At 36.5% G+C, this 24559-nt stretch overlaps 1 protein-coding gene across 1 annotated transcript in view; it reads left to right on the top strand.

Annotated features, from left to right (window-relative positions):
• acap3b (ArfGAP with coiled-coil, ankyrin repeat and PH domains 3b) overlaps window positions 1-24559 on the top strand; it is a 90904-nt gene that overhangs the window by 63158 nt on the left and 3187 nt on the right. The window contains exons 10-23 of the mRNA XM_058791567.1: window positions 715-726; window positions 14092-14204; window positions 14283-14334; window positions 14439-14539; window positions 14619-14730; window positions 15810-16018; window positions 18158-18227; window positions 18789-18883; window positions 19020-19234; window positions 20166-20261; window positions 20491-20583; window positions 20665-20885; window positions 22754-22863; window positions 24388-24498. Coding sequence (XP_058647550.1) covers window positions 715-726; window positions 14092-14204; window positions 14283-14334; window positions 14439-14539; window positions 14619-14730; window positions 15810-16018; window positions 18158-18227; window positions 18789-18883; window positions 19020-19234; window positions 20166-20261; window positions 20491-20583; window positions 20665-20885; window positions 22754-22863; window positions 24388-24498 — 1610 coding nt within the window. The remainder of the gene's footprint in view (window positions 1-714; window positions 727-14091; window positions 14205-14282; window positions 14335-14438; window positions 14540-14618; window positions 14731-15809; window positions 16019-18157; window positions 18228-18788; window positions 18884-19019; window positions 19235-20165; window positions 20262-20490; window positions 20584-20664; window positions 20886-22753; window positions 22864-24387; window positions 24499-24559) is intronic.

Raw genomic sequence — 24559 nt, forward strand, 5'->3', positions numbered from 1 at the left:
CGCAGCCAACAGATCCGGGCCAGAAACACTCTGACTTTTCCCTCTGACCCTGAATCTTTGTCTCGGCTCGCCTTTGTTCAGATTCCAGTAGTAACGATGGGGCGTTTCTGGACAAAAGCAAGTTCATTTGGTCCAGCAGATGTAAAGTGCCCCTATTATGCGTTATGAAAGTTTCATATTTTGGTTTTGGGAGTCCCCAACAACAGGTTGACATGCATGCAAGGCCAAAAAACACTTTCATTGTTTTATAATATGCATTTATTTTTCCTTACTTGCTCAACAACTCTCAAACGATTCGCTCAACTATTCATTTTTCCAGACCCCTCCTTTGCGTGAGGCTAATCTGCGGTGATTGGTCCGATTGGTCTCATTTTTATTTCATCATATCTGTAATGCCTGATAAAGCAGCGTTTGTGAGTGCAGTGCTGCTTTGTGTGCAGCGTTACCAGAAACAGCTATTTTACTGCTCCAAAAGCGGCACCTAGTGGCAAAGAATGAATTTGCATTTTCATTCAGACCAACAAAAGTCCAACAAGTGGGCGGGTAATATGCTAATGTTTCATGTTGACCTCAATATGAAACGGGTTGGGATTCGTTTATGAATAAATGCATGCAGTATGTTGTAATAAAAAGATAAAGACTGAAAAAACAAGTAATTAATTTGAATTTTCTTTCTCTTTCTCCTCGCTGTCTGATTGCGCTGCTCATATCCAGACTTTGATGCAGGTGAGTCCGTTTTCTCTTAATTTACAGTGTGAATTCTGGTTTTGGCTATAGACGAACAAATCAATGCTAACAATGCTCGTTTTGCACTTGGTTTGGTCCAAAATTAACTTTTTTCCAGGAAATGTTGGGTAAATTTAGAAAATTTAACCATTGTGAATATACCGTGAAACTGTATTTTGGGTTTTATAAAAAGTATATTTTTGTCCATTTGACAATAGGCTTATATGTAATGAAAAGAGCAAGTCATGCCTCACTCGCATTTAAATTAATCATAAGTGAATGTTTTAAAACATTAATAATTTAAAAACACAGTTAAATGTAATCTCATTCAAGTTTTAAAATGCAAATTCCTTTTTTTTTTTATCTCTAGTGTATATTATTATGAACTAATTTCATGAATTTATATTGCTTTTTTAGTGCTGTCAAACGATTAATCGCGATTAATCCAAAATAAAAGTTTTTGTTCACATAATATATGTGTGTGTACTGTGTATATTTATTGTGTGTATATAGAAATACAAACACATGCATGTATATATTTAAGAAAAATGTTATGTTTATATAATGAATATATTTATATATAATATAAATTATATGAATATAAATATATACATGTAAATATTTTCAGTATATATACTGTATGTGTGCTTTTATATACATAATAAATATACACAGTACACACATTATGTAAACAAAAACTTTTATTTTGGATGCGATTAATCGTTTGACAGCGCTACTTTTTTTGCATACAATATTCTGACATCTAATTTCACTTGTAGCATTTAAAAGTATTTATTGTAGTTTTTAGTGTTAAATTTTAAATTATTTTTGGTTAGGAATACTATACGTTTTATTTAAATGAAATAGAATAAAGTAAAATTTTTCTGCATTTTGTAGATGCTTTTATCCATTTGTGAGTTTAGTTAATATATTTTTCCTTGCTAGCATCAGGCTCTACAGCTTCAACAGGAACACATATTTTCCTTCCTGGGTTCCAGTTGTCTATCAACAAATGCATTTTTATGAGGCAGTTCAGTCAGCCTTAGGGATAGATTGATTGATAATCTATAAAGAATTGCTTTATGGCCGTCACATGCCATGTTTGGTGTAATCAGTGTGAGTGTGTGTGTGTAAGAAGGAGAGACGAGGACATCACAAAATCACATGGACCGCACTGCGTTTATCACATTCACTGCCTGCAGTGACAATAAAACAAGAACGTTTCCCTGGAAAAGACATTTTCAGAGCAGACGGTGTCTATTTGATGTATGTTTTAGATGTTTATGCAGCAGCATTGTGGATTAACTTTAGTTTATATGCAATTTTTGGAGAACATGTAAAATTTCCAGGGGTTTTGAGGCTGTCAGAGCCACGTGAGGCCGAACCTGCCTCCTCACCCGCTGGCTTTTGTGTCACTGGGACACTGGGGATTTCATCTCAGTGCAGCTTTAAGAAGCTTATGCAGCTCTGATGAAAGCCAAAAAGTATTTTTCTATGGATTTCCTTTTTTGCGTGTGGAACCAAAGATCGACATTTCAAATTCATGTTTATACACTTAAAGTCTTAGCAAACTCATATTTCATTGTGAGTAAAAAAGCAAATCCGCAAAAATGTAACACAAAATCACAAAATGAAAAAAGTGTTTTTCCAGCGTGTTTTGATGTTGTTCTCTCTCAGACACATGTGTTCACCTCACATGCCCACATCTCTCTCTCTCTCTCTCTCTCTCTCATTAACTCTCCCATGCATTCGCTGTCTTACAGTCTAGATCTGATCTCAAACTCAATTCCTGGAGGGCCACAGCTCTGCAGAGTTTAGCTCCAGCCAGCTCCAAATCACATCTGCTTGGAAGTTTCTAGTGATCCTGAAGACCTTGATTAGCTGGATCAGGTGTGTTTGATTGGGGTTGGAGTTAAACTGTGCAGACTGTGGCCCTCCAGGAACTGAGTTTGAGACCAGTGGTCTAAACAAATCAATGCATAGCACGTTCACTCTTCATGTGTTTGCTGTTCTCACAAGAGCTGTCATGTTGATTTCAGATGTGTGCTGTTAGGGATAGAAACTAGATTGTGAAGGAGTATTTTAACTTAACAGCATAAATATAAATATAAATAAATGTTTTGCGCATAGAAGACATGACATTCATTAAAAAAAACATTCAAATACAATTTATGCATACAACCACTTCTACAAGTGATATTTTTAAAAATGTATACATTAAAATAATGGGAGGGCAAATAGTTTAAAACAACTGTACTGGTAACATCATAAAGGGAGGAAAAGCTTTATTACCATCATAATGCATTTAAAATCTGCATAAAATGTTTGCATTCCTGGATTCATTTGGACCCAGTGGATTGTGCGCTTAAAAACAGTAATAACTTAATGTTTTTCAATTAAACCATGTATCTGCTCAATAAACTCTGAGTGAATGTGGAAAAGTTTTACATTTACATTACATTTAGTCGTTTAGCAGACGCTTTTATCTAAAGCGACTTACATATGTTAGTTACGTTGTTACTATGTAATAACTGTTATTACTATGAGATTCTGTGAAATTTAAAATTTTACATAAACTACAGGAAAAAGACATTGACACACACACACACACACACATATATGTGACCCTGGACCACAAAACCAGTCTTAAGTTGCTGGGGTATATTTGTAGCAATAGCCAAAAATACATTATATGGGTCAAAATTATCGATTTATATCGGATATTAAGTAAAGATCATGTTCCATGAAGATATTTTGTAAATTTCTTACCGTAAATGTATTAAAACTTAATTTTTGATTAGTAATATGCATTGCTAAGAACTTAATTTGGACAACTTTAAAGCCGATTTTCTCAATATTTAGATATTTTTTTTTGCACCCACAGATTCCAGATTTACAAATAGTTGTATCTCAGCCAAATATTGTCTTATCCTAACAAACCATACATCAATGGAAAGCATATTTGTTCAGCTTTCTGATTATGTATAAATTATGTATACACTTAAGACTGGTTTTGTCATCCAGGGTCACATATATGTGGTTAGGGTTCGGATAGGGTTTGGTTTAGGGTTACTTCCATGTAATTATTTATAATTTATAGAGCTGTCAATCGATTAAAAAATAAAATAAATAATAATCGCATGATTGTCATGAGTTAATCGCAATTTAATCGCACATTTTTATTTGTTCTAAATGTACCTTAAATTAATATTTTTCATGTTTTTAAATACTCTAATCAACATGGGCATGGACAAATATGGATGCTTTATGCAAATGTATGTTTATTATTATTGAAACCATAGTCAACATAGACCATGAAGACTAGACATGTTTCAAAGGTCATAGATGTTTTTCAAAGAACTTGTTCATGTCTATTAGACACATGAAAAAAGAAATACCAGGTTCCCATTACTTCTTTCTTTGCACTGAGCAATTTACTTACACAAACCTGTTTACATTTTTGCATGACAGGGTAGCTCTTCTTCTGAACATGCAAAATGTACATTTATTATTTATTATTAGATTTGTTTCCCTTTCTGTGCCCACATACTGTATTTTGATGAAGCAAAATTCTCATTAAAACTGTTTTCATTTTATATATTTTACTGTTTCTGTTGTCAGACAACGGAATGCATATGAAATAGTGACTGAAATGCGATCCATAAACGCGATCAACTTAGATGTTAATCTGCAAAAAAAAATAAAAATAAAATCATGATAATCGAGCCGTCGTCTGATGAAATCAAATAGACATAAGATAAGACAATAGCTGGGATTTCGGCTATACTTGCATGTAAAATTAGAGAAGCAACATTATATCTGTGTTTAACTTAAAGCGCTGCTCCTCTCTGCCGCGAGCTGAACAGAAACTGAGCAGACGCAGAAAGAGAAAGAGAGAGGGGTGTGCGCGCGCGCTGGGAGAGCAAGACCTTGCGCTCGCGCGACAGTACTGTCGATTCTCCGAAAATAAATAAGGCGGAAATGAATGGGAAAAAAGTCGCTAAAGGGATCTGCACTGATGCTAAGTTGGCAACACTGTGCATCTCCATTTCTCCAACTATGGTTGGGCCAACAGAAACTACGCGCTGCATTAATTGTGCGTTAAAAAAATGAGTGCCGTTAAAATGAATTTGCGTTAACTTTGACAGCACTAATAATTTATTGTTATTATAATAGTAAGTGCATGTAAGGTGTTACGGGGCAAACGAGACATGAGATGTGCGGATCCATGTGCGAGCTTTTATTTGCAAAGGCGTGGTCAGGAAACAAGCAAGGGTCAAACAATGGCAGACAGGTATATCACAGGCAAGGCAAAGAGTCATCTAAAACGGGAATGGGTCAGTCAACAGCATACAGTATCCAAAGGGGCTTGACAAGAGAGGTAATCCGAGAAACGTAAGCAAAAGTCCAGGCAGGGGAAAACACAATCCAAAACAGGCAAGGCAAGACTAGGGAAACCACGACAGGCTCTGTAGGGTAGCTAAAGCTAGAACAGCGATAAATGCATACAATACTCGGCAGTGAGGGAGAGAAAGTCCATGGCTTATGTAGGGCGTGTGATCAGTGCAGTCAGCTGTGTGTGCAATCAGTGTAATCAGCTGTGTATGTGTCATCAGTGCAATGGATGATGCGAAATGCAGTCCAGTGTGATGTATGGTGTGAGAGTCAATGTGGTGAGCGAGTGACCTCTGGTGGTGAGTGAATGGAAGTTCATAGACCGGATTCGTGACATAAGGACACTCTAAAATAAAGTGTTACCGAAATTGGTTTTGAATATCATTATGCTGTATATAATTTATTAGAACTGTATAATCTGAGAATCACCCTCAGCAACTTCATTGAAATCGATAGATTTAATTACTTTGAACTCATAACTTCTCAAAAACAGTCACATTTTGTGAAACCGTCATATTCTTTCTAACAAAAGAACATAAATATTACACTGAAATGTAAAATGTATTAATTTTGCTTGCATAACTTTGACTATTAAATGTAAAAGTGATACATATTTCATTCAGCAATGGTTCATCAGTAGTTGTGCATATTCATGTTTATGGACAAAATTCAGTCCCAAAAGTGTGTGTGAGATATGAGAGACATTTTACAAAGGAATTTTGAGACAAATCTAACTAGAATAGCACTGTCTGTTTTCTTATGTGCATCAATCCGAGTATAAACTGTGAGAGATGTTGAGGCAGGTGAAAAACATTTAGTTAACGGTGAATATTGACCTATCGTGCGTCCTGTTGCTGAGATGTAATGGCAGAGTATTTAATGAAAATGCAAATAAAACATAATTCATATATATATATGTAAGTGTCAATGCATTTAAGAAATATAAAAGACGTTTAAATTACCATTTTGCTGCAGCTTTGGCTCAGAATGCATTTTGAAACTCTCATTGCATTTTGCTACAATTATCACGCGGTATCACGATGAAAATGCTATCCCAAGTGTCCTACCCCTAAGTCTAAATGCATTTAGGAAAAACAGCATTTAAATGATAATTTTGCTACATTGTTACACAGTTAGTAGATACGGGAAGAAGGAGGCGGGAACCGGCGAACATTTCAAAGACTTTAATAAATAAAATAAACACAAAAGTAAAGCGGCAGCCCCTCACGGACAACTGCCGGCTGCACACAAAACACAATGTGTGTCCCACTCGTCACACATATCTAATCAAGTTGGCCAATACATTTTAATTTTAATTTTGCAATTTATAAAGCCTTAAAATATGTTTTTAATTTGCATATTAAAACTAGTGTAGAAAATGGCAAATTTAAATTATATAATTGAGTTTTCATTTTAATTTTGCACTAAATGTTGCACATATGTATGGGAAAATGTCAATTTAAATACAGAAATACATTGCCATTTTACACATTGCATTGCCATTTTTCATATTACATTTCAAATTGAATTTTGATACACATATGCTTCCATATTGATATCCGGGTCAAGCTATTCTTGACCAAAAAAAAAGTAGAATGGAGGGCTCCAGGTGGGTCTGTGAAGACACTCTGGAGTCAGCCGAGGTCTGGAAGTCTCTCTCTGTGGGCACGTTGCCTGTTTCTGCCCTGGCCAGCACAGTTAAACATAGCAGATGGCAAAGACCCGATGCTTAGGGAGGGCAAGAGGTGGCGCGCCAAAAACACGGACAAATTAGTGCCACCAACTGTCCCGAACAGGCGGAGCTTGATTCAAGAGCGCTGCACACGCGTGAGAGTGATTGTCCGCAGGCCAAGAGTGTTATTTAGAACATGACTTGCAGATGAATCAAACCTCCTGTTTCTGTAACACCAACAGGATTTTAGAGGGCAACATGAGGTAAACATTTATATATAACACACAATCTGGAAGGAGCGTCAGCAGAGCATTTTAATGTGCCATCCTGTTATTGTCCACATCGCTGTCCGTAATGGGACAAAATAAAAGGTCTGTCATCATTTTGTTCCATATTCATATGATTTTCTTTCTCACATACAACATAAAAGATGGGTCGCACTTTATTTTAAGGCCCAGTTCTTGCAATTAACAAAACCTTAACTACCACCTTTGCCTCAATAAACTCCTAATTTGCTGCTTATTAATAGTTAGTAAGGTAGTTGTTAAGTTTAGGTATTGGGTAGGAGTAGGGATGTAGAATATTGTCATGCAGAATATGTGCTTTATAAGTACTAATAAACAGCCAATATGTTTCATGTTACTTTCATAGTTGCAAATCAGCATATTAGAATGATTTCTGAAGGATCTTGTGACACTAAAGACTGGAATAATGATGCTGAAAATATAGCTTTGCATCACAGGAATAATTACATAATTACATTTTAATTACATTTTAGCTGTAATAATACTTCTGAATATACCCGTTTTACTGTATGATTGATCAAATACAGCCTTGATGAGCCTAAGAGATGTCTTTCCAAAACACTTTTAAAAAACGAACCAAACCCCAAACATTCGAACAATAAAGTATGTGTAATAATGATTTTCAAAGTCATGAGATTAAAAGGAAAATCAAGCCTTAGAGACAACCAGAGAACAGGGACAAAAATAACTGTGTTAGAAAAAAACAGGATTTTGAGTTACAGAGAAAAGTAGGTTGTCAGACAGCTAAAGAAAAGAACGAGGAACAATTGAACTGTGGATGAAAGAGAGTGAGAAACTACTGGGAGAAAAAGAACAGCTGGAAAGTCTGTACTAAGCTTAAAGCACGCAGCACGTTTGGTCCCGTATGTTCAGCACACTTCCACAAAACAGCATGTCGTCTGGTGACCTGTTGACCCTGAGTGGAGATTAACATCTTTGCCATGTCCACTCACGCAGCCTATAGAAACAGTTCATCAGAGAGGGTCACAAAACACGAGACTTGGGCTCTTCTGACCTGGACCCGTAGCACCCTTCTAGCAATGCCCACTAAAAACCATTCAGAACACCAAAGCAACTCTCTGACCATAGTATATGCAGATGCCACATTGACGCGTCCGCCATCTTGGAAGAGTCAACGAGTCGTCACTAACAGTAAAAATCAATCATTTTCCAAAGTGACACAACATGTAATGCCAATATTTTATTCCCAAAGAAATAGGATAAACTTTTACAGGTTTATTAACTGTGGTGTCGTTTTAATAGCATGTTAGCCACTGCATTTGTCTTGTTGTATTGTTAGTTTAGCAAAATATTCAGATATAGATATTCATATATGCATATAACTACTGATGCAGACAGTCAACTTGCTTGCGAGTGAGCATGGACCGGCTTTGACCAACTGACAAATTATAGTTCCAAGATGGCTATGGCTTACGTTTAGCAGCCCATAGAAACAGCCTCTAAGGATGTATCTATGTATATTATATCTACAGTATTGGGTAGATTACTTACAAAGTGTAGTCTGTTACTGATCCCGAATTACATGACAAAAATTGTAGTTTGTAACGTGATTCATTACATTACACGTTTTAAGTAATATAATCAGATTACTTCTTGATTACTTTTAGATTACTTTTGAGCTAACGCATTTATCACATTGATTTAAACAGGATAATCTTGTACCATATTGATATAAAATACAAAGAGAAAGAAACAAATCACAATTTTCTGTGTAATTATATCCACCTGACTAGTGACTGGTCTTTGTGTGAAGTCCACAAAACTGGAAGATTTCTGACTGTGTGTATTAAGCAGTAGTCTGTTTGTGACCCTGGACCACAAAACCAGTCTTAAGTCGCATGAGTATATTTGTAGCAATAGCCAACAATTCATTGTATGGGTCAAAATGATCTATTTTTCTTTTATGCCAAAAATCATCAGGATATTAAGTAAAGACCATGTTCCTTGAAGATATATTGTAAATTTCCTATCGTAAGTATATCAAAACTTAACTTAATTTCTGATTAGTAATATACATTGCTAAGGACTTCATTTGGACAACTTTAAAGGATATATATATATTTTTTAATATATATATATTTTGATTTTTTTGCACGCTCAGATTCCAGATTTTCAAATAGTTGTATCTCGGCCAAATATTGTCCAATCCTAACAAACCATACATCAATGGAAATCACAGTCAGTATTTCAGCTTTCAGATGATGTATAAATCTCAATTTCAAAAACTTGACCCTTATGACTGGTTTTGTGGTCCAGGGTCACATTTTAGAAAGGAAAATTTAAAAGATGAAAAATTTGAAATAGAGAGAATCATTGAGTTATGAATCATTTATTGCTATTGAGTGAAAAATATGTGATCATGTAATCAATAAAAAGTAGTCTGATTACAAGTGTTTTAAAATGTAATATAATCAAATTACAAGTATGCCTACCTAATTTTTGTAATCTGATCATGTAATCCAGATTACATGTAAGCAGTTACTACCCAGCTCTGTATATCTACCAATAGCATCCCACCATTGTTGCAGTGAATGGACAAACTCATAAGTTGGGAGCTAGATATATTAACATTTTCTGGGATGAGAGCAGTCAGTGAATGCGGCCAGCTGCGATTCCTGAGCGATGCCGTGGGCGGAAGCGTCCTGTTGATTTATCAAATGATTTATCTGCAGAGATGCCTACGCAGTGTCTCTGTCCCTCCTCCTCTTTCCTCCAGTGACAGAGTTACGATCTCTCTGGCTGTCACACCACCTCGCTGTTTTACTGCCTCCTCGTGTTGCATCTGTCACTCGTAACACATGCACACACACTAACTCACTCCTCTCACACTGGTCTTTTATTCACGTCTAACCTGCTTGTGGCTCCCTTGGGGTTTTACTTTCTCAGTCCTTCACAGAGTTACGGTATGTCGCACACTCAGCTGCGCTAGGTGGCTTTATGAGCATGCAGTGGTACCGTGTAACACAAAACTGCATTAATGAAAGACTGAGAACCAGAATGCATTTGTTATTACACAGGCTATATGGGAACATAATTGTAAATCTTAAAATCTACTTCAGAACATGCATGCATATATATATATATATATATATATATATATATATATATATATATATATATATATATATATATATATATATATATATATATATATATACATACATACATATACATACATACATACATACATACATACATACATACATACATACACACACACACACACACACACACACACACACACACACACACACACACACACACACACACACACACACACACACACACACACACACACACACGTTCGTTTTGTGAAAAGTGGGGACATTCCATAGGCGTAATGGTTTTTATAGTGCACTTACTGTATGTGCTATTGTCCTACACCAACCCTACACCTAAACCTACCCCTTACAGGAGACTGTGCATTTCAACTTTCCCCAAAAAAAACTAATTCTGTGTGATTTATAAGTGTTTTGAAAAGTGGGGACATGGGTCAATGTCCTGAGATGTCACCTTCACCTTGTAATACCTGTCATACCTTTGTCATTATACACATCTATGTCCTGACTTTTCACAAAACGCGCGCACACACACACACACACACAAAAAGGATTCGAGTTACTCCATTTGACATGAAAATGTTAAAATATCACATCTTCCAACAATTTACTGACCTTGACATACAAGGTTCATATCATTTTCTGTTGTGAAGTTTTCTTGTCAACAATAAATAACATGTTGCATATTGGTTACTCCAAACTGAATTTAATTTGGTGGAAATTTCGAAATAGTAATATAATAATATATATCCCTCCATAATTTTAATATTATTTTATTGTAAGTAAATAATATTAAAAGATTATGACAAACTACTATATGCCACATTCGGTCACACTTTATTTTAAAGGGGTAGTTTTCACCCAAAAATGAAAATTCTGTCATTAATTACTCACCACATTTCCAAATCTGTAAGACCTTCGTTCATATTCAGAACACAAGTTAAGATATTTTTAATGGAATCAGAGAGCTTTCTGACCCTCCATAGACAGCAAGGATCCTAACACGATCAAGGCTCAGAAATGTAGTAAAGGACATCGTTAAAATAGTCCATGTGACATCAGTGGTTCAACTGTACTTTTACGAAGCTACGAGAATACTTTTTGTGTGCAAAGAAAACAAAAATAATGATGTTATTCAACAATTCGTCTTCAATAAACGAATAAAGAATAAAGTCGTTATTTTTGTTTTCTTTACACACAAAAAGTATTCTCGTAGCTTCGTAAAAGTACAGTTGAACCACTGATGTCACATGGACTATTTTAACGATGTCCTTTACTACATTTCTGAGCCTTGATCGTGTTAGGATCCTTGCTGTCTATGGAGGGTCAGAAAGCTCTCTGATTCCATTAAAAATATCTTAATTTGTGTTCTGAAGATGAACGAAGGTTTTACGGGTTTGGAACGACATGATGGTGAGTAATTAATGACAGAATTTTCATTTTTGGGTGAACTATCCCTTTAAGGACCAATGCTCGCTATTCATAAACCATTAACTATGACTTTTGCCTCAATAAACGCCTAATTAATAGTCAGTATGGTAGTTGTTAAGTTTAGGTATTGGGTAGGATTAGGGATGTAGAATATGGTCATGCAGAATATGTGCTTTGTAAGTACTAATAAACAGCCAATATGTTAATAACAGGCATGCTAATAAACAACTAGCCTAATTAATAGTGAGAATAGGTTCCCAATACTGAATTAAGTGTTACCCCACATTCTTTTTTTATTATTATAATTATATATATTTCTAATTATGTGTATATATAACATTTTTAATATTCTACTATTCTAATTATTATTATATTTGGGAAAAAAAAATATATATATATATATTTAGACAAAATAATAGATAATCTAAACGGATTTAGATAATATGCCTGGCCGTATTGATTCCACCATGACTTCACTACACCTCAACTAACTAACTATATAATATATATATATTCAATGTAAACGTTGTTGTATTTTGCATATTTAAAATATGTAATGCATTCCTTCAGTAATTGAGGTTCATTCAGTTAGTTGAGGTGCAGTGAAGTCATGGTGTAATCAATACGGCCGGGCATATTATCTAAATCCGTTTAGATTATCTATTATTATTGATTGTGGTGTGTGTTTTGTCTTCATAATGCAGGCGTGATAGACCGACTGAAATCCTTAACAAGTGTAATATCTCCTGTGATCCACTTGTTACAGAGTATGAGAGCTAGAAGAAAGAGCTTCTCTGAGGGGCAATAACGCTTGCTTGATTGAGCAGCAATGGTCTTGCACACTGTCAGACAGATGGACGACAACACCGCGCGCTCGTAAATCCGCGAATGACGCGGTGCTTTCTGTATGTGGCTGTGAAATAATGTTTGCGGTCGGCTCTCTGACTGAGGTCATGGAGCAGAGCACATAAATCGACAGCTGTATGCTAATCATGTGAATATTGAGCGGTGGAAGAGTGATGCGCATTCGCCATTCGCTCGCGCTTGAGTGAGGAGGGCGCACGAGATCGATGAAGCGCGTGCCTTTGACTTTGATGTGAGATGACTTCACTGTAGAGGAACAAGACTAAGCTCTTAGCAAAAGCCCGCGTTGCTCCATTATTACTGATGCTTCTGGATAAACATTTTTTAAAGATGAAGATATTCGGGAGATTGAAGTATACTTTGGTGAGTTTGTGTTGATGGTGTATATTATTTAACTTTAGTGATCTCTTATTGGTACTTTTTCTCCCCAGTATGTTTAATGTATTATTTAGTGAATGTGTATTTAGTATTTTACTTATGTCGTTCGTATAATATTTATTTCATTATTTATTTAGTGTAGAGGTCTTAAAACTTTTTCAGGCCAAGAATAACTTGGTGGATAAAGAGATGGAGCAGGTACTCCTGTTAAATATGCTCTCCTACTATAAAACTGATCATTGCGTTTTAAATATGACCTATAAAACACTTTTATACCATATTAAATATGTATGAAGTACAAAAAAATGCATTTTTTTTGTATTTGCATACTTTATGATGCTTACATTGCAAAGGCATTAAAATCATTATTATTGATGTAGAGTCGTATGCTTTACATTTAAATTTTAATAAATACATTTACTATTTATTTACTTATTTTCTAAAATACTTATCTGTAAAAGTAAATTCGTATTGTTTTGGTAAAACAATATGTACATTTAATTTTGTATTAATAAAATGAATTGAAAAATAAATAAATTTGAAAATGTATAATTGTTACCATATATGGTATTTTATTGAATGTTTTTATTGTAGCATTTTTTTATATTCTTTATCTGTAAAATTACTCTAATATAGGCAAATTTTTGTTGAGCTTGTTCAGAAAATCGGAAACCGAGTGGCCTCTTTTCGTGCCCTTTGGATCTTTTTTCAGTCTCTTTCATATAATTTTGATGATGAATGATCTTGAAACATGACTGAGTGAGTTGTATTTGTTGTTTCTGTCTGTGTGTGTGTGTGTGTGTGTGTGTGTGTGTGTTTGTGTGTTTGAGTGTGCGTGTTTGTGGCCAGAGCGCAAAACTCGAAACAGCCGCTGGAATGTCAGTGTCATTGATGTTTGAGGGTAATGATTCATTCAGCTTTTAGAAAACTCTTCTAACAGCTCAATCTCAGCACAGTTGGTCTGTAGATGGAGCAATACTTGTGTGGCGGGAGATGTTTTAAGAGGCTGCCGGTCGTTATTGATTGAAATGAGAGGGATTGGCTTGGCTGCTGTGGTCATGAGGATTATGTTTTGACTGATAGGGATTAAGTTTTGTCTTTTGTCTGTCTCGGAGAAGACTTAACAGAACAATAAGTGTCCTCAGTACTGACTGAAGAGTGAGAGAGAAGAGCCCTGTTTTTTTGTGTGCCACTGACCTGCATGAATCAATTAGAGCTGCTCTGTTTTTTTGCATGACAGGATTTTGCATACGATGACTCCAAAGTGGAATTCAATGTTGATGCTCCTAATGGTGTGGTGATGGAGGGCTACCTTTTCAAGAGGGCGAGCAATGCTTTCAAGACGTGGAACAGGTAAGAACAGGCTCGACTGTCTATATACCTTTCATTTTGTGGAGGAAATCTGATATTGAGTTTTTCTTCTCCTACCAGGCGATGGTTTTCAATACAGAACAGTCAATTAGTGTATCAGAAACGACTAAAAGTAGGTGGTTTGCAGAGATTAACTCAGATATGAACTTTACAGATTTTTTCAAGTGCTACATATGATTATTGTGACCTGACGCTGTAATCTGCTGTGTGTTGTAGGATGCTTTGACTGTGGTTGTTGAGGACCTGAGGCTTTGCTCTGTGAAACCATGTGAGGACATTGAGAGAAGGTTCTGTTTTGAAGTGGTGTCACCTACAAAGTGAGTACTGTCACATGTGGTGTGTGTGTGTGTGTGTGTGTGTGTGTACAGTATCTAATATCAGATCAACCCCTATCAGGAGCTGTATGCTGCAGGCTGAATCTGAGAAGCTCCGTCAAGCTTGGATTCAAGCAGTTCAGGCGAGCATTGCTTCTGCCTACAGGGAAATTTCTGAGAACTATTACATTGAGGTCAGTCCAACTACTCTGTCACATTAGTACATGGGATTATACATCAAAATGTAATGTAAAGTGATGAAAAGTTATTTTAAAGTTTGGATTAAAGTTTGAAATTGGGTCAATGACGAATAAGTGTAGAGGAGTAAAAATATTTGACGTTCATTAGAAAGGTAGGTTTAAATTGTTTTTGTTTTTAAATACAGTTTTGAAGAAAGTTTACATTTATTATTGCTTGGTTATGTTTTTTAACCAAGTACAGTAAAAGGTATAATTTTCCTTACATCTTGAATGTAATCATTAATCAGTATTTTCCAAAAAGTTATACATGGTAAGGTTTTTGTTTGTGTGTTTGTTTTATAAATATAATACATTATTAACTCATAAATATCATTATGTTTGAGTAGCATCAAATGACATTTTACTAGCTAAACTAACTTTTGTTTTAAGAGACACATTTTCAGGGGTCCTTTCTATGATATGATATGATCATTTATTTATTTTTATTTTTCTGTTGGTTGCACCACATGACAGGACATTTTTTAATAAGCTGTGAAGCACTTCATACCCCTCTAAAAACCATGTCTTAACAGTTGTTTTATAAAAGTTTTAAAACATTTTCTGAAAGTTCTTTTTAATAAATATCATAAATTATTAATTAATAACTATCATTACTTTGGGGGAGATTTGGGCCTCTGAACTATTCACTGAACTAACCTTGTCATAAAAAGATCAAATTAGTTAAGAAGCTTATTGGCTTTTATACACAGTCATGATATAATTTCCTGATTGGTCGCACCACATGACACATGTTTATATTTTTTTTTTATACTAATAAGGAGTGAAGCACTTTTGTGTGTATATATATATATATGTATGTATATGTACACTCATATATGAATAGTAAGTCAAACACTTGATAAATTGTCATCATAAGAGATGTTTTTGCCGCCTCATTTTATGCATGAATGGCATTTTTTATGTGTTTTTAAATGAACTAATAGATCTGGGCATGCCATTGACCCAATTACGTAAATTGCATTTGACAGTTTGAATGTTGAGAAAGTTAAGAGCACACACTCTTGATTCTACAGCGTTTGGACAGGACAGCGTCTCCCTCCACGAGCAGTATCGACTCTGCCAGCGAGCCGCGGGAGCGTATTGTTAGGGGAGAAAGTATCCTACAGCGGGTCCAGTCTCTGCCAGGAAACGAGATCTGCTGCGACTGTGGCCAGGCCGACCCTCGCTGGGCCAGCATCAACCTCGGCATTCTGCTCTGCATCGAGTGTTCTGGCATTCACAGGTGAGAGGCTGCTGTTTGTTCTAGCTAGGACTTAAGTTATCCACCATGAGCCTACTGCATTTAAAATTATGGGAGGCATTTCCAATTTTGCCTTGATATGTTCTATTTTTAGACGGCTGGTGAATAACGCAACGCTTGGTATTTTAATGCAATGAGAATATCCATGGAAGAACTCTTTTTTTCGAGACCGCTGCATTATTTTCCTCCTCATTATTTGTATTCCGCTGTAACAATCTGAAAAAAGACATATGCTGCGCGTTTGTGGTCTGCTCTCCCGATTTAATTTACAATGCATCCTATGAATACTCTAATAATCTTTCTTTATCCTGAAATCATCACGTCTGTTTCCAGTTTTGTTTTCACATGGATGCTTTAAAATGTAGTTGTCTCCCCTTTTTTACTTAAAGGGATAGTTCACCCAAAAAATGAAAATTCTGTCATTAATTACTCACCCTCATGTCGTTCCAAACCTAAAACCTTTGTTCATCTTCAGAACACAAATTAAGATATTTATGATATCTGAGAGCTCTCTGACCCTCCATAGACAACAAGGATCCTAACACGATCAAGGCTCAGAAACGTAGCAAGGAGATCGTTAAAATAATTCACGTGACGTCAGTGGTTCAACTGTAATTTTACGAAGCTACGAGATTACTTTTTGTGCACAAAACAACGCATGTTCTGTGTCAGCAGAACCGTATACGGATACGCTGTTTATGTTGTTTACGCTTTTATCTGAACATAAACAACATATCCGCGTACATGCGTTGCATACATTGTTTACGTATATATGTGATACTCTCCAAAATGGCGCTCTAGGGGACGCGGAGGAGACAAATTATTGAATAAAGTCGTTATTTTTGTTTTGTTTGCGCACAAAAAGTATTCACGAAGCTTCGTAAAATTTCGGTTGAACCACTGATGTCACATGGATTATTTTAACGATCTCCTTGCTATGTTTCTGAGCCTTGATCGTGTTAGGATCCTTGCTGTCTATGAGAGGGTCAGAGAGCTCTCAGATTTCATCAAAAATATCTTAACTTGTATTCTGAAGATGAACGAAGGTCTTACGGTTTTGGAACGACATGAGGATGAGTAATTAATGACAGAATTTTCATTTTATGGTGAATTATCCCTTCAGATTTTTCTAAGGCAGTACAATATATATTACTGTCAAAATGACAGAAAAAAAGTATCACTCAATGTTCCAGTTAATGAACAACGAGGCAGCATGTTACATAAGATAGTGATAATTACCATGTCTGTAATATTGCTGTGGAAATAATCAAGCTTTAGGGTTATTCAGGGTCTGTTGTAATAATGTGGTAATGCTTTTACACTTTTAAATTTCGTTTTTGTACTTTTTGAAATGCTTATTAGAGCATTCATAGAGCAAACCTTTTGCTCGTTGTTTACGTGTAATGGGAAGTTACTCCCATAATTGGTGCAAAGCATCATAGGTCATAGGAAAAACGTTTGATACTATAAAGCAGTACAAAACAAGCCATTGTTATTTGACTTGTACACACTCCAAACATCGTACAGCTGACATAAAGACTCTCTAAACATCTGAGAAGCCATCTGCTTCCTTAATGATTTGACTGAAGATATAGACAGGCCTTAAAGCACCTGCGTCACAACATTTATCCCAACTGCATCACTCATGACGGATTGAACCCAACAGCAGAATGGCTTCACATGTAAGCAGGCCCTCATCCATATGACACTCATGTAAACACTACGTCACACCCTCAGGGTTGAAGCACCTTTTCTGCTCCATCAGTTCCTCTGCAGATTACCGGCGCCAGCCTGCTAATCAGATTAAATCTCTCCTGCCTCCTCAGAGATGGGCATCTGTGACTGCACATTAGGCAGAAGCCTCATAATACACAGAGGCATTGGATTTGATGTGCTCAGACACAACAGGGGCTGCAGATGGGGATTCTGTGATTCTGACAGGTTTCTAAAGGAGGCTGATCTTAATGTGTCCTGCCGTTGCTAGACTTGAAACATTTATTTTGCAATTCCCGAAAATATAACAGAAGTCATTAGAAAAAAGTGTGCCTAAATCAGAACAATGCCATCTTGAACATGCTTGAAGATAAGGTTAATTTTCTGATCTGTATTCTATCTCTACAGGAGTTTGGGCGTCCATTGCTCTAAAGTTCGCTCTTTAACACTCGACACATGGGAGCCAGAGCTTATGAAGGTAAGATCCCAGTGAGAACTAAATGGGTGAATCTCACAAACCTGTCAAGAATATGTTATGTTATGTTATGTTATGTTAATAGCCTATTTCACCCCAAAATAACAAGAAATCAAAGAAAAAGTCTTGAAAAGATTGTCTGTTTAAGATTACATTCATGAATAAGATATTAAGCACATTTCCCCCCTGAATTCTCATTCTCTAATGTGAAATTTCATTCATTGTAATTATTATTTTTTTCTTTTTAATATATTCATTTGAACTAACTAATAGTTTTAGTGTAGTAATAATGAGAATGAACTCAAAAATATCAGGATGCATAATGGTAATGAGAATTGTGAGGGAATTCTATGAAAGCACACTTCATATACTTTATGCAAATAATAATGTTATTATTGTTACTATTGTTATATTATAATAAACTGCTATAACAATTATTCATCCAAATCTAAGTACAGATTCAATTAATTTAGTCAGGCACATTTAAATTTCTATTACATTGGTTATGTAATAATATTTTAGTGTTATTGATCAAATAATGCTTTATGACTGTTTTCTCTGTAGTTAATGTGTGAGCTTGGCAACACCGTAATCAACCAGATTTATGAAGGTGCGTGTGAGGAACAGAGACTTAAGAAACCTGGTCCCAGCAGCTCAAGGTCAGTGTGCGGACAAGTCTCTCGCCAGAATCTGTGACTAAGATGATAATTTCTTCTTTTTGATGTCCTTATATTTTCATATGGCATATGTTTCATTGATAGAAACTCCCGTTTGTGCTTCTGATGTTTTATTTAGGCAGGAGAAAGAATCGTGGATCAAAGCGAAATATGTGGAGAGGAAGTTTCTGAAGAAGATGTGTGGCTCCGAGGCTCTGGTGGAGGGGAGCAGAAAATCACATCACTGGAGCGTGAAGAAGTGCAGGAGACACAACAGCTCCATCAGAGCCCCTAAAACCCGCCGGAAATACAGGCACGACGCCGGGATCATGTCGCCAGCCAATCTCTCTGCTGGTACTTGCTTGGTCATTTCTGAACATATTTCTTCTTCTGTTTTCCGAGTTAGCCCTCATTCTGGTCCGTTTTGACCTGGAAGAGATATATATTTTTAAAAAATGTCAAATTACTTTGCAAATTCATTAAGACCCTCAAGATATCCATCATTTCTTTTTATTATTAGATTTTATTTTTTTTTTTTTGCTGTTACTTTTTTGCAAGATATAACCATCTTTTTAGACGTGGTATATATATACAGTACCATTACGTGCCAAAAATACTTTTTGTAAAATGTATTTAGCCTTTCCCCATATCTCACACATATTTGGGACTAAATTTTGTTGATAAACATAAGTACGCCTGTTAATGAGCCATTGCAGCATGAAAAATTGATCACTTTTGTGAACTGACAGTGAAAGTTTATGCAAGTAAAATTAATTTATTGCATTTGAAAACTTCAGTAATATTTGTTGTTTTGATTTTGTTTTGTCATGAATATGTAAGTTTCATAAACTATGACTGTTTTTGAAATACAATTGTATTTTCAAATTTTATTTCAAATTATAAATTCAAAGGAAATGCTATTCATTCCAGTGAAGTTGATACTGGAAATTTTCTTAGATTATTTGGTCTAAATTTCATACAATGATATATTCAAAACAAATATATATTGCATCATAGCTTTTTGAAATTTCTCAATTTTAAGTAATAAAAAAGTGAATGCAGTAATAACATGGTTATAACATAGTAGCATTTAAATAAAAAAATATTAACATTAAACTTTTTTCATTCACTCATTAATGATCAGATACATTATTAAATTATGATTGTTTTATAAAATGATGATTTTAAAGGATACGAAATGTGAAAATACAGATTTTGAATGCATTATAAGTGTTAGACAAAGTGAGAAGTTGACATGATGTTCTTCTCTATTTGTCATCCTCAGCTGCAGCAGCCGCGAAGTTTCGGAGAGAATCCTTGTTTTGTCCCGACGAGCTTGATTCACTCTTCTCTTACTTCGACACAGGCTCAGGGCCTCGCAGTAAGTTCCTAATAAGACTTTACCTTCTAAAAACCACGAGACCACCACGACCATCCCAAATATCTCCTGCAGATTTAATTTTGAGAGTGGCTACAGGAACATTGGTCTGCACATTTGCCTGTAGCAGACAAATCTTCTAATGTATAGTGTGAGGAGTCAAGCACTGAATGATTGAGAAGGTCATTGTGTGAGTAACGTGTCCCTCGCTTGGCACCCATTGGCCCCGCAGGTCTCAGCAGTGATAGCGGGCTCGGCGGCAGTACTGACGGCAGCACGGACATACTCGTTTTTGGCTCAGTGGTGGACCGAGTCACTGAGGAAGGTGAGAAGACGTCCTACTTTGGCATATCTCTCTGTTGTGTTTATCCCCTTCATCATCTCCCATGCCTTTGTTTTATTGCAGAGTGTGAGGACTCGGATGAGTCCAGCGGGGAGGTTGATATCGAGCAGGAAGCGTCGGATCCAGAGGACGGACGGGAGCTTGACCCGAATGCGCTGCTTCATAAGGCGTCACATGCCAGGAACCTACCGGTCATGGCAGAGGCGCTCGCACACGGTGCAGATGTCAACTCTGTCAGTGAGGAGGACCAAAGCAAGAGTCCATTAATACAAGCCGTCGCAGGGGTGAGACTGAATAAAATCTGGTATAGTATTTACTTTAAAGTAGGGTTGCTGCGATAGACGGTGTTGGTGGTGATACCGGGGTTACGGAGCAACTCCAGTTATGTCACTTGCCTACCACGGCACTGCCCCCCTTTTTATAGTAATAAAAATAATTTAGTTCAGTTAGAGAACAGACACTACAATTGACCTATCGGTAAGCCCCTCCCCTCAAACGCAGACTAGCCAATGGCAGTTAAGTATCAGTTGCATGGGGAGCGGAACTCGGACATCTTTAGGTTTCAGCGCCATAGAGAAACATTGGAAGATCCGAAGATCGCATTGGTTTCATGGGGTTTATGCTTCAGAAATGGAAAAACGATGTGCCTGGGGTACTTGTAACACTGATTCCAGGTATCCTGAGAGGATGGGCAATATAATTGATTTTATTACATTTCCTGAATCCAAACAAAACAGAGCAAAATGTCCCTAAGTATTCAACCCCAATACAAATGAAGACAAAAACGTTCATTTTCTGGTTGTCATACACTCATTAAGTTACAATTTTCATCTGCTCAAGCAGAACGTTAATGTTATCTTGTGCTTTAGCAAGGTATCTCTGGCTAAAACTAGCTAACGTTAGTCCATGCTAATGTACAAACCTAAATAGCGGACTGTTCTCGCGTCTTGTACAGTGTAGGTCAAAAACACATAAATGAAGGTCTACATTTCAGTGCTTCTCCATATTAAACTGGTTAAATGTACATTAATTTAATCGTACCCTGCGATATATGAACAGTGTTGATCCTGCATGTTGTCATCCGCGATCGTGATGACCGACCGTAATATGAGACTTCTCCCGCTTCCATTGTGATCTATAAACCCTCCTTCGAGTTACCCACTGTATTTATTTTTTAATATTTTATAAATCCCTCCATGGAATATTTAATTCCCATTTGATGGCCTTCTGTGTCCAAAATTGTGCAAAAACATTGTGGGACAAGGCTTTCACACTGCAGCTGTCATTGTAAGACAGTGAGCAACTCCGTTTGTTTGTCCGAGGGAGCAACAGTAACTAAGGGGGGCGGGGCTTACCGATAGGTCAATTAAAAACTGAACACTGCAGTGTGCCGAACGACAGTCGCATCACAGATCAGATTTAATTTATCACGTGAGGAGAAGCTGACAAGAAGAGTGAGGTGAGACAGACAAGACCATAGCAGGATGATTTAGTTTCAAAACGAAATGCAAAAGCGCCTGTTTGGCAAAGTTTAGGATTTGGAAAAGCCTGTTGACGTTTGCCTTTTATCTAAAGTGATTTTGTTAATAAAAGTTCTATGATTTATATATAAGCTAAATGAGTTTGACATTGTATTTTGTTGTTGCTTGAACTGCTGATAATTCGAAGTCAAAGTAAAATGTGCACGGGGCTTATTTAAAAGTGAAGGAAAGCAGGGAAAAGATGCAAAACTCAAACAAACTAAAAACAAACAATTGCTTTACGCCGAATTGCCTCTGATTTGAAAGTGAAAGTAAAAAGCGCACGCTCTCTTACAAGCTATTTAAAAGCTAAGTAAAGTGAGGAAAAGTGGGATTAACAAACATGGTGATACCGGTTTTGTCAGATGACGATTAACCGGTGGGAAAATTTCCTCACCATCACAACCCTACTTTGAAGCCATTTTTACTCATAAATTACTAAAATTTCACAAATAATTATAAAGACATGGCAAGTAGAAAGTCTAAAAATTTATTTTCTTGTAAAACGTACTCTAAGCAATAAGCCCCAAGAAGCCATGGTTTACAGTGAATTTATAACAGCTAAGGGGCATTGTTAGGTACGACAGAGTAGCAGAGTAATAATACTAATATTTGATATCTCTCTCTCATAGGGCTCTCTGATAGCCTGTGAGTTCCTGCTGCAGAATGGAGCAGATGTCAATCAGAGGGACATACGAGGACGGGCACCTCTGCACCACGCCACGTGTCTGGGTCACACGGGGTAAGAAATGACTCACAGCTGTGGCAAACATCACACAAAATTTCTGTACTGAAAACTAGTGATCTGACATTCTCATTGCCAAGGCTGTTCCATGCAGTAGTAAAACTCACTGCCACAGTGTTAGGGGATTCTAACACTAGAATATGCAGTTGTTGAGGCCCCGATATACTTCAAGCAAAATCAAAGAATGAACTGGTGTGATGATATTTTGAACAAATTCAGGCTAGACTGATTTTTAGTTGGTTTTGGGTGTTTGAAACCGCTTTCCAAAGAGAACCTTCCAGAAATGTCCTGGCTGGTAAACACCTTCAGCATCTGTGGTATCTTCTCCGGTTCATTTCTTCGGTTCAGTCCGTCGAGGTTAGACGCAAGTAAAAACATGAATGCACTGGAGAGCATTCTCAAGTTGTAATTCGAATCAACTTATTCATGTTTAATACTATAATGCTTCTTTAAAGCAATATTGTATAAAGTACTAGATAAACAAATACGACTTGACTTGATTGGAGAGCAAGCTTCTGCAAACAGATACCGTTTTCTCACCCCTGTTTATTTTGTTGTTGAGAGGAAAGTGTACAGCTCATATTTACATATTCATCTAAATGCTGCTCCCAGCAGTGTGGAAGGCGTGGCTAACAGTATAGCACTGCTCAGGAATTTCAAACGTCTTTTTACCCCTAAACAAAGAAAGGAAAAGAACTTTCATCACGAGTATATCGAAGCCTTTAAGGGGGGGTTTGTTGTGATGACCATATCCCACATCAAACTCAAAATATGTAATTTCCATATCTAAATTACGTATTTTACAGTCACCATTATGCAGATTGATCATAAACACAGCTAAAAGGCTTCCTACCACAGTGCCATTCTTCACAAGACTTAATATCTACCACAGTTTATCATGGGTAGAATACAAAATGTATCAATACAAGCATTTCAGTCAAATGTAATTCACGCAATAGGCCCTATTTCAAACTTTTAACCCACGGGAGAAAATCAACCCAATTCTGTGGAAAAAATGCAGATTTGGCAACCCTACATCCAACATGAGCTGCATCCAAAGCGATTTAAATAATCCACAAATGGCGACTCGATATAGCGACCGATAGCAAATCCCAGACATTTTGGGCAATTTAGAAATCCCGGCCGGGTGCTTTTTTTTTAGGTCCAAAAAGAGGACATGTCTGAGGGAAAGAGGACGTATGGTCACCCTATAAGTAATAGCACTCCTTCTTAAATAAGTTGCGGTTATGATTTAAGGTTTCGTTATTGTTTGTAGCACAAATGATGCAGGTAATTTACACACTATTGTGAATACTCCTAAAATTATTGATTTTTAAAAAAAATGGTTAAATGGACTATTTCCCCCAAGATTTGTGAGGGATTGTCTGTGTTTGAGAGTACTGTGTTGTTAGCTTAGCAACATGCTAACATCAAACTGTATCCAAACTTTAGTAATACGCCGATCTACCTCAGAATAACCTATCATTTAACCCTTTGTGTACTGAATGTGTGTGTCCACAGACAGGTGTGTTTGTTCCTGAAGCGAGGGGCCTCTCAGGTGGAGGTCGATGAGGACGGGCAGGACCCTCTTAGTATCGCTGTTCAGGCTGCCAACGCGGACATCGTCACACTGTGAGTCAAGAACTTCACTTCTCTTTGTAGATTCTCCCAGAGTGCCACTGCACATGAAAGC

The sequence above is a fragment of the Onychostoma macrolepis genome, chromosome 11, assembly GCF_012432095.1.
Source record: "Onychostoma macrolepis isolate SWU-2019 chromosome 11, ASM1243209v1, whole genome shotgun sequence".
NCBI classification, from domain to species: domain Eukaryota; kingdom Metazoa; phylum Chordata; class Actinopteri; order Cypriniformes; family Cyprinidae; genus Onychostoma; species Onychostoma macrolepis.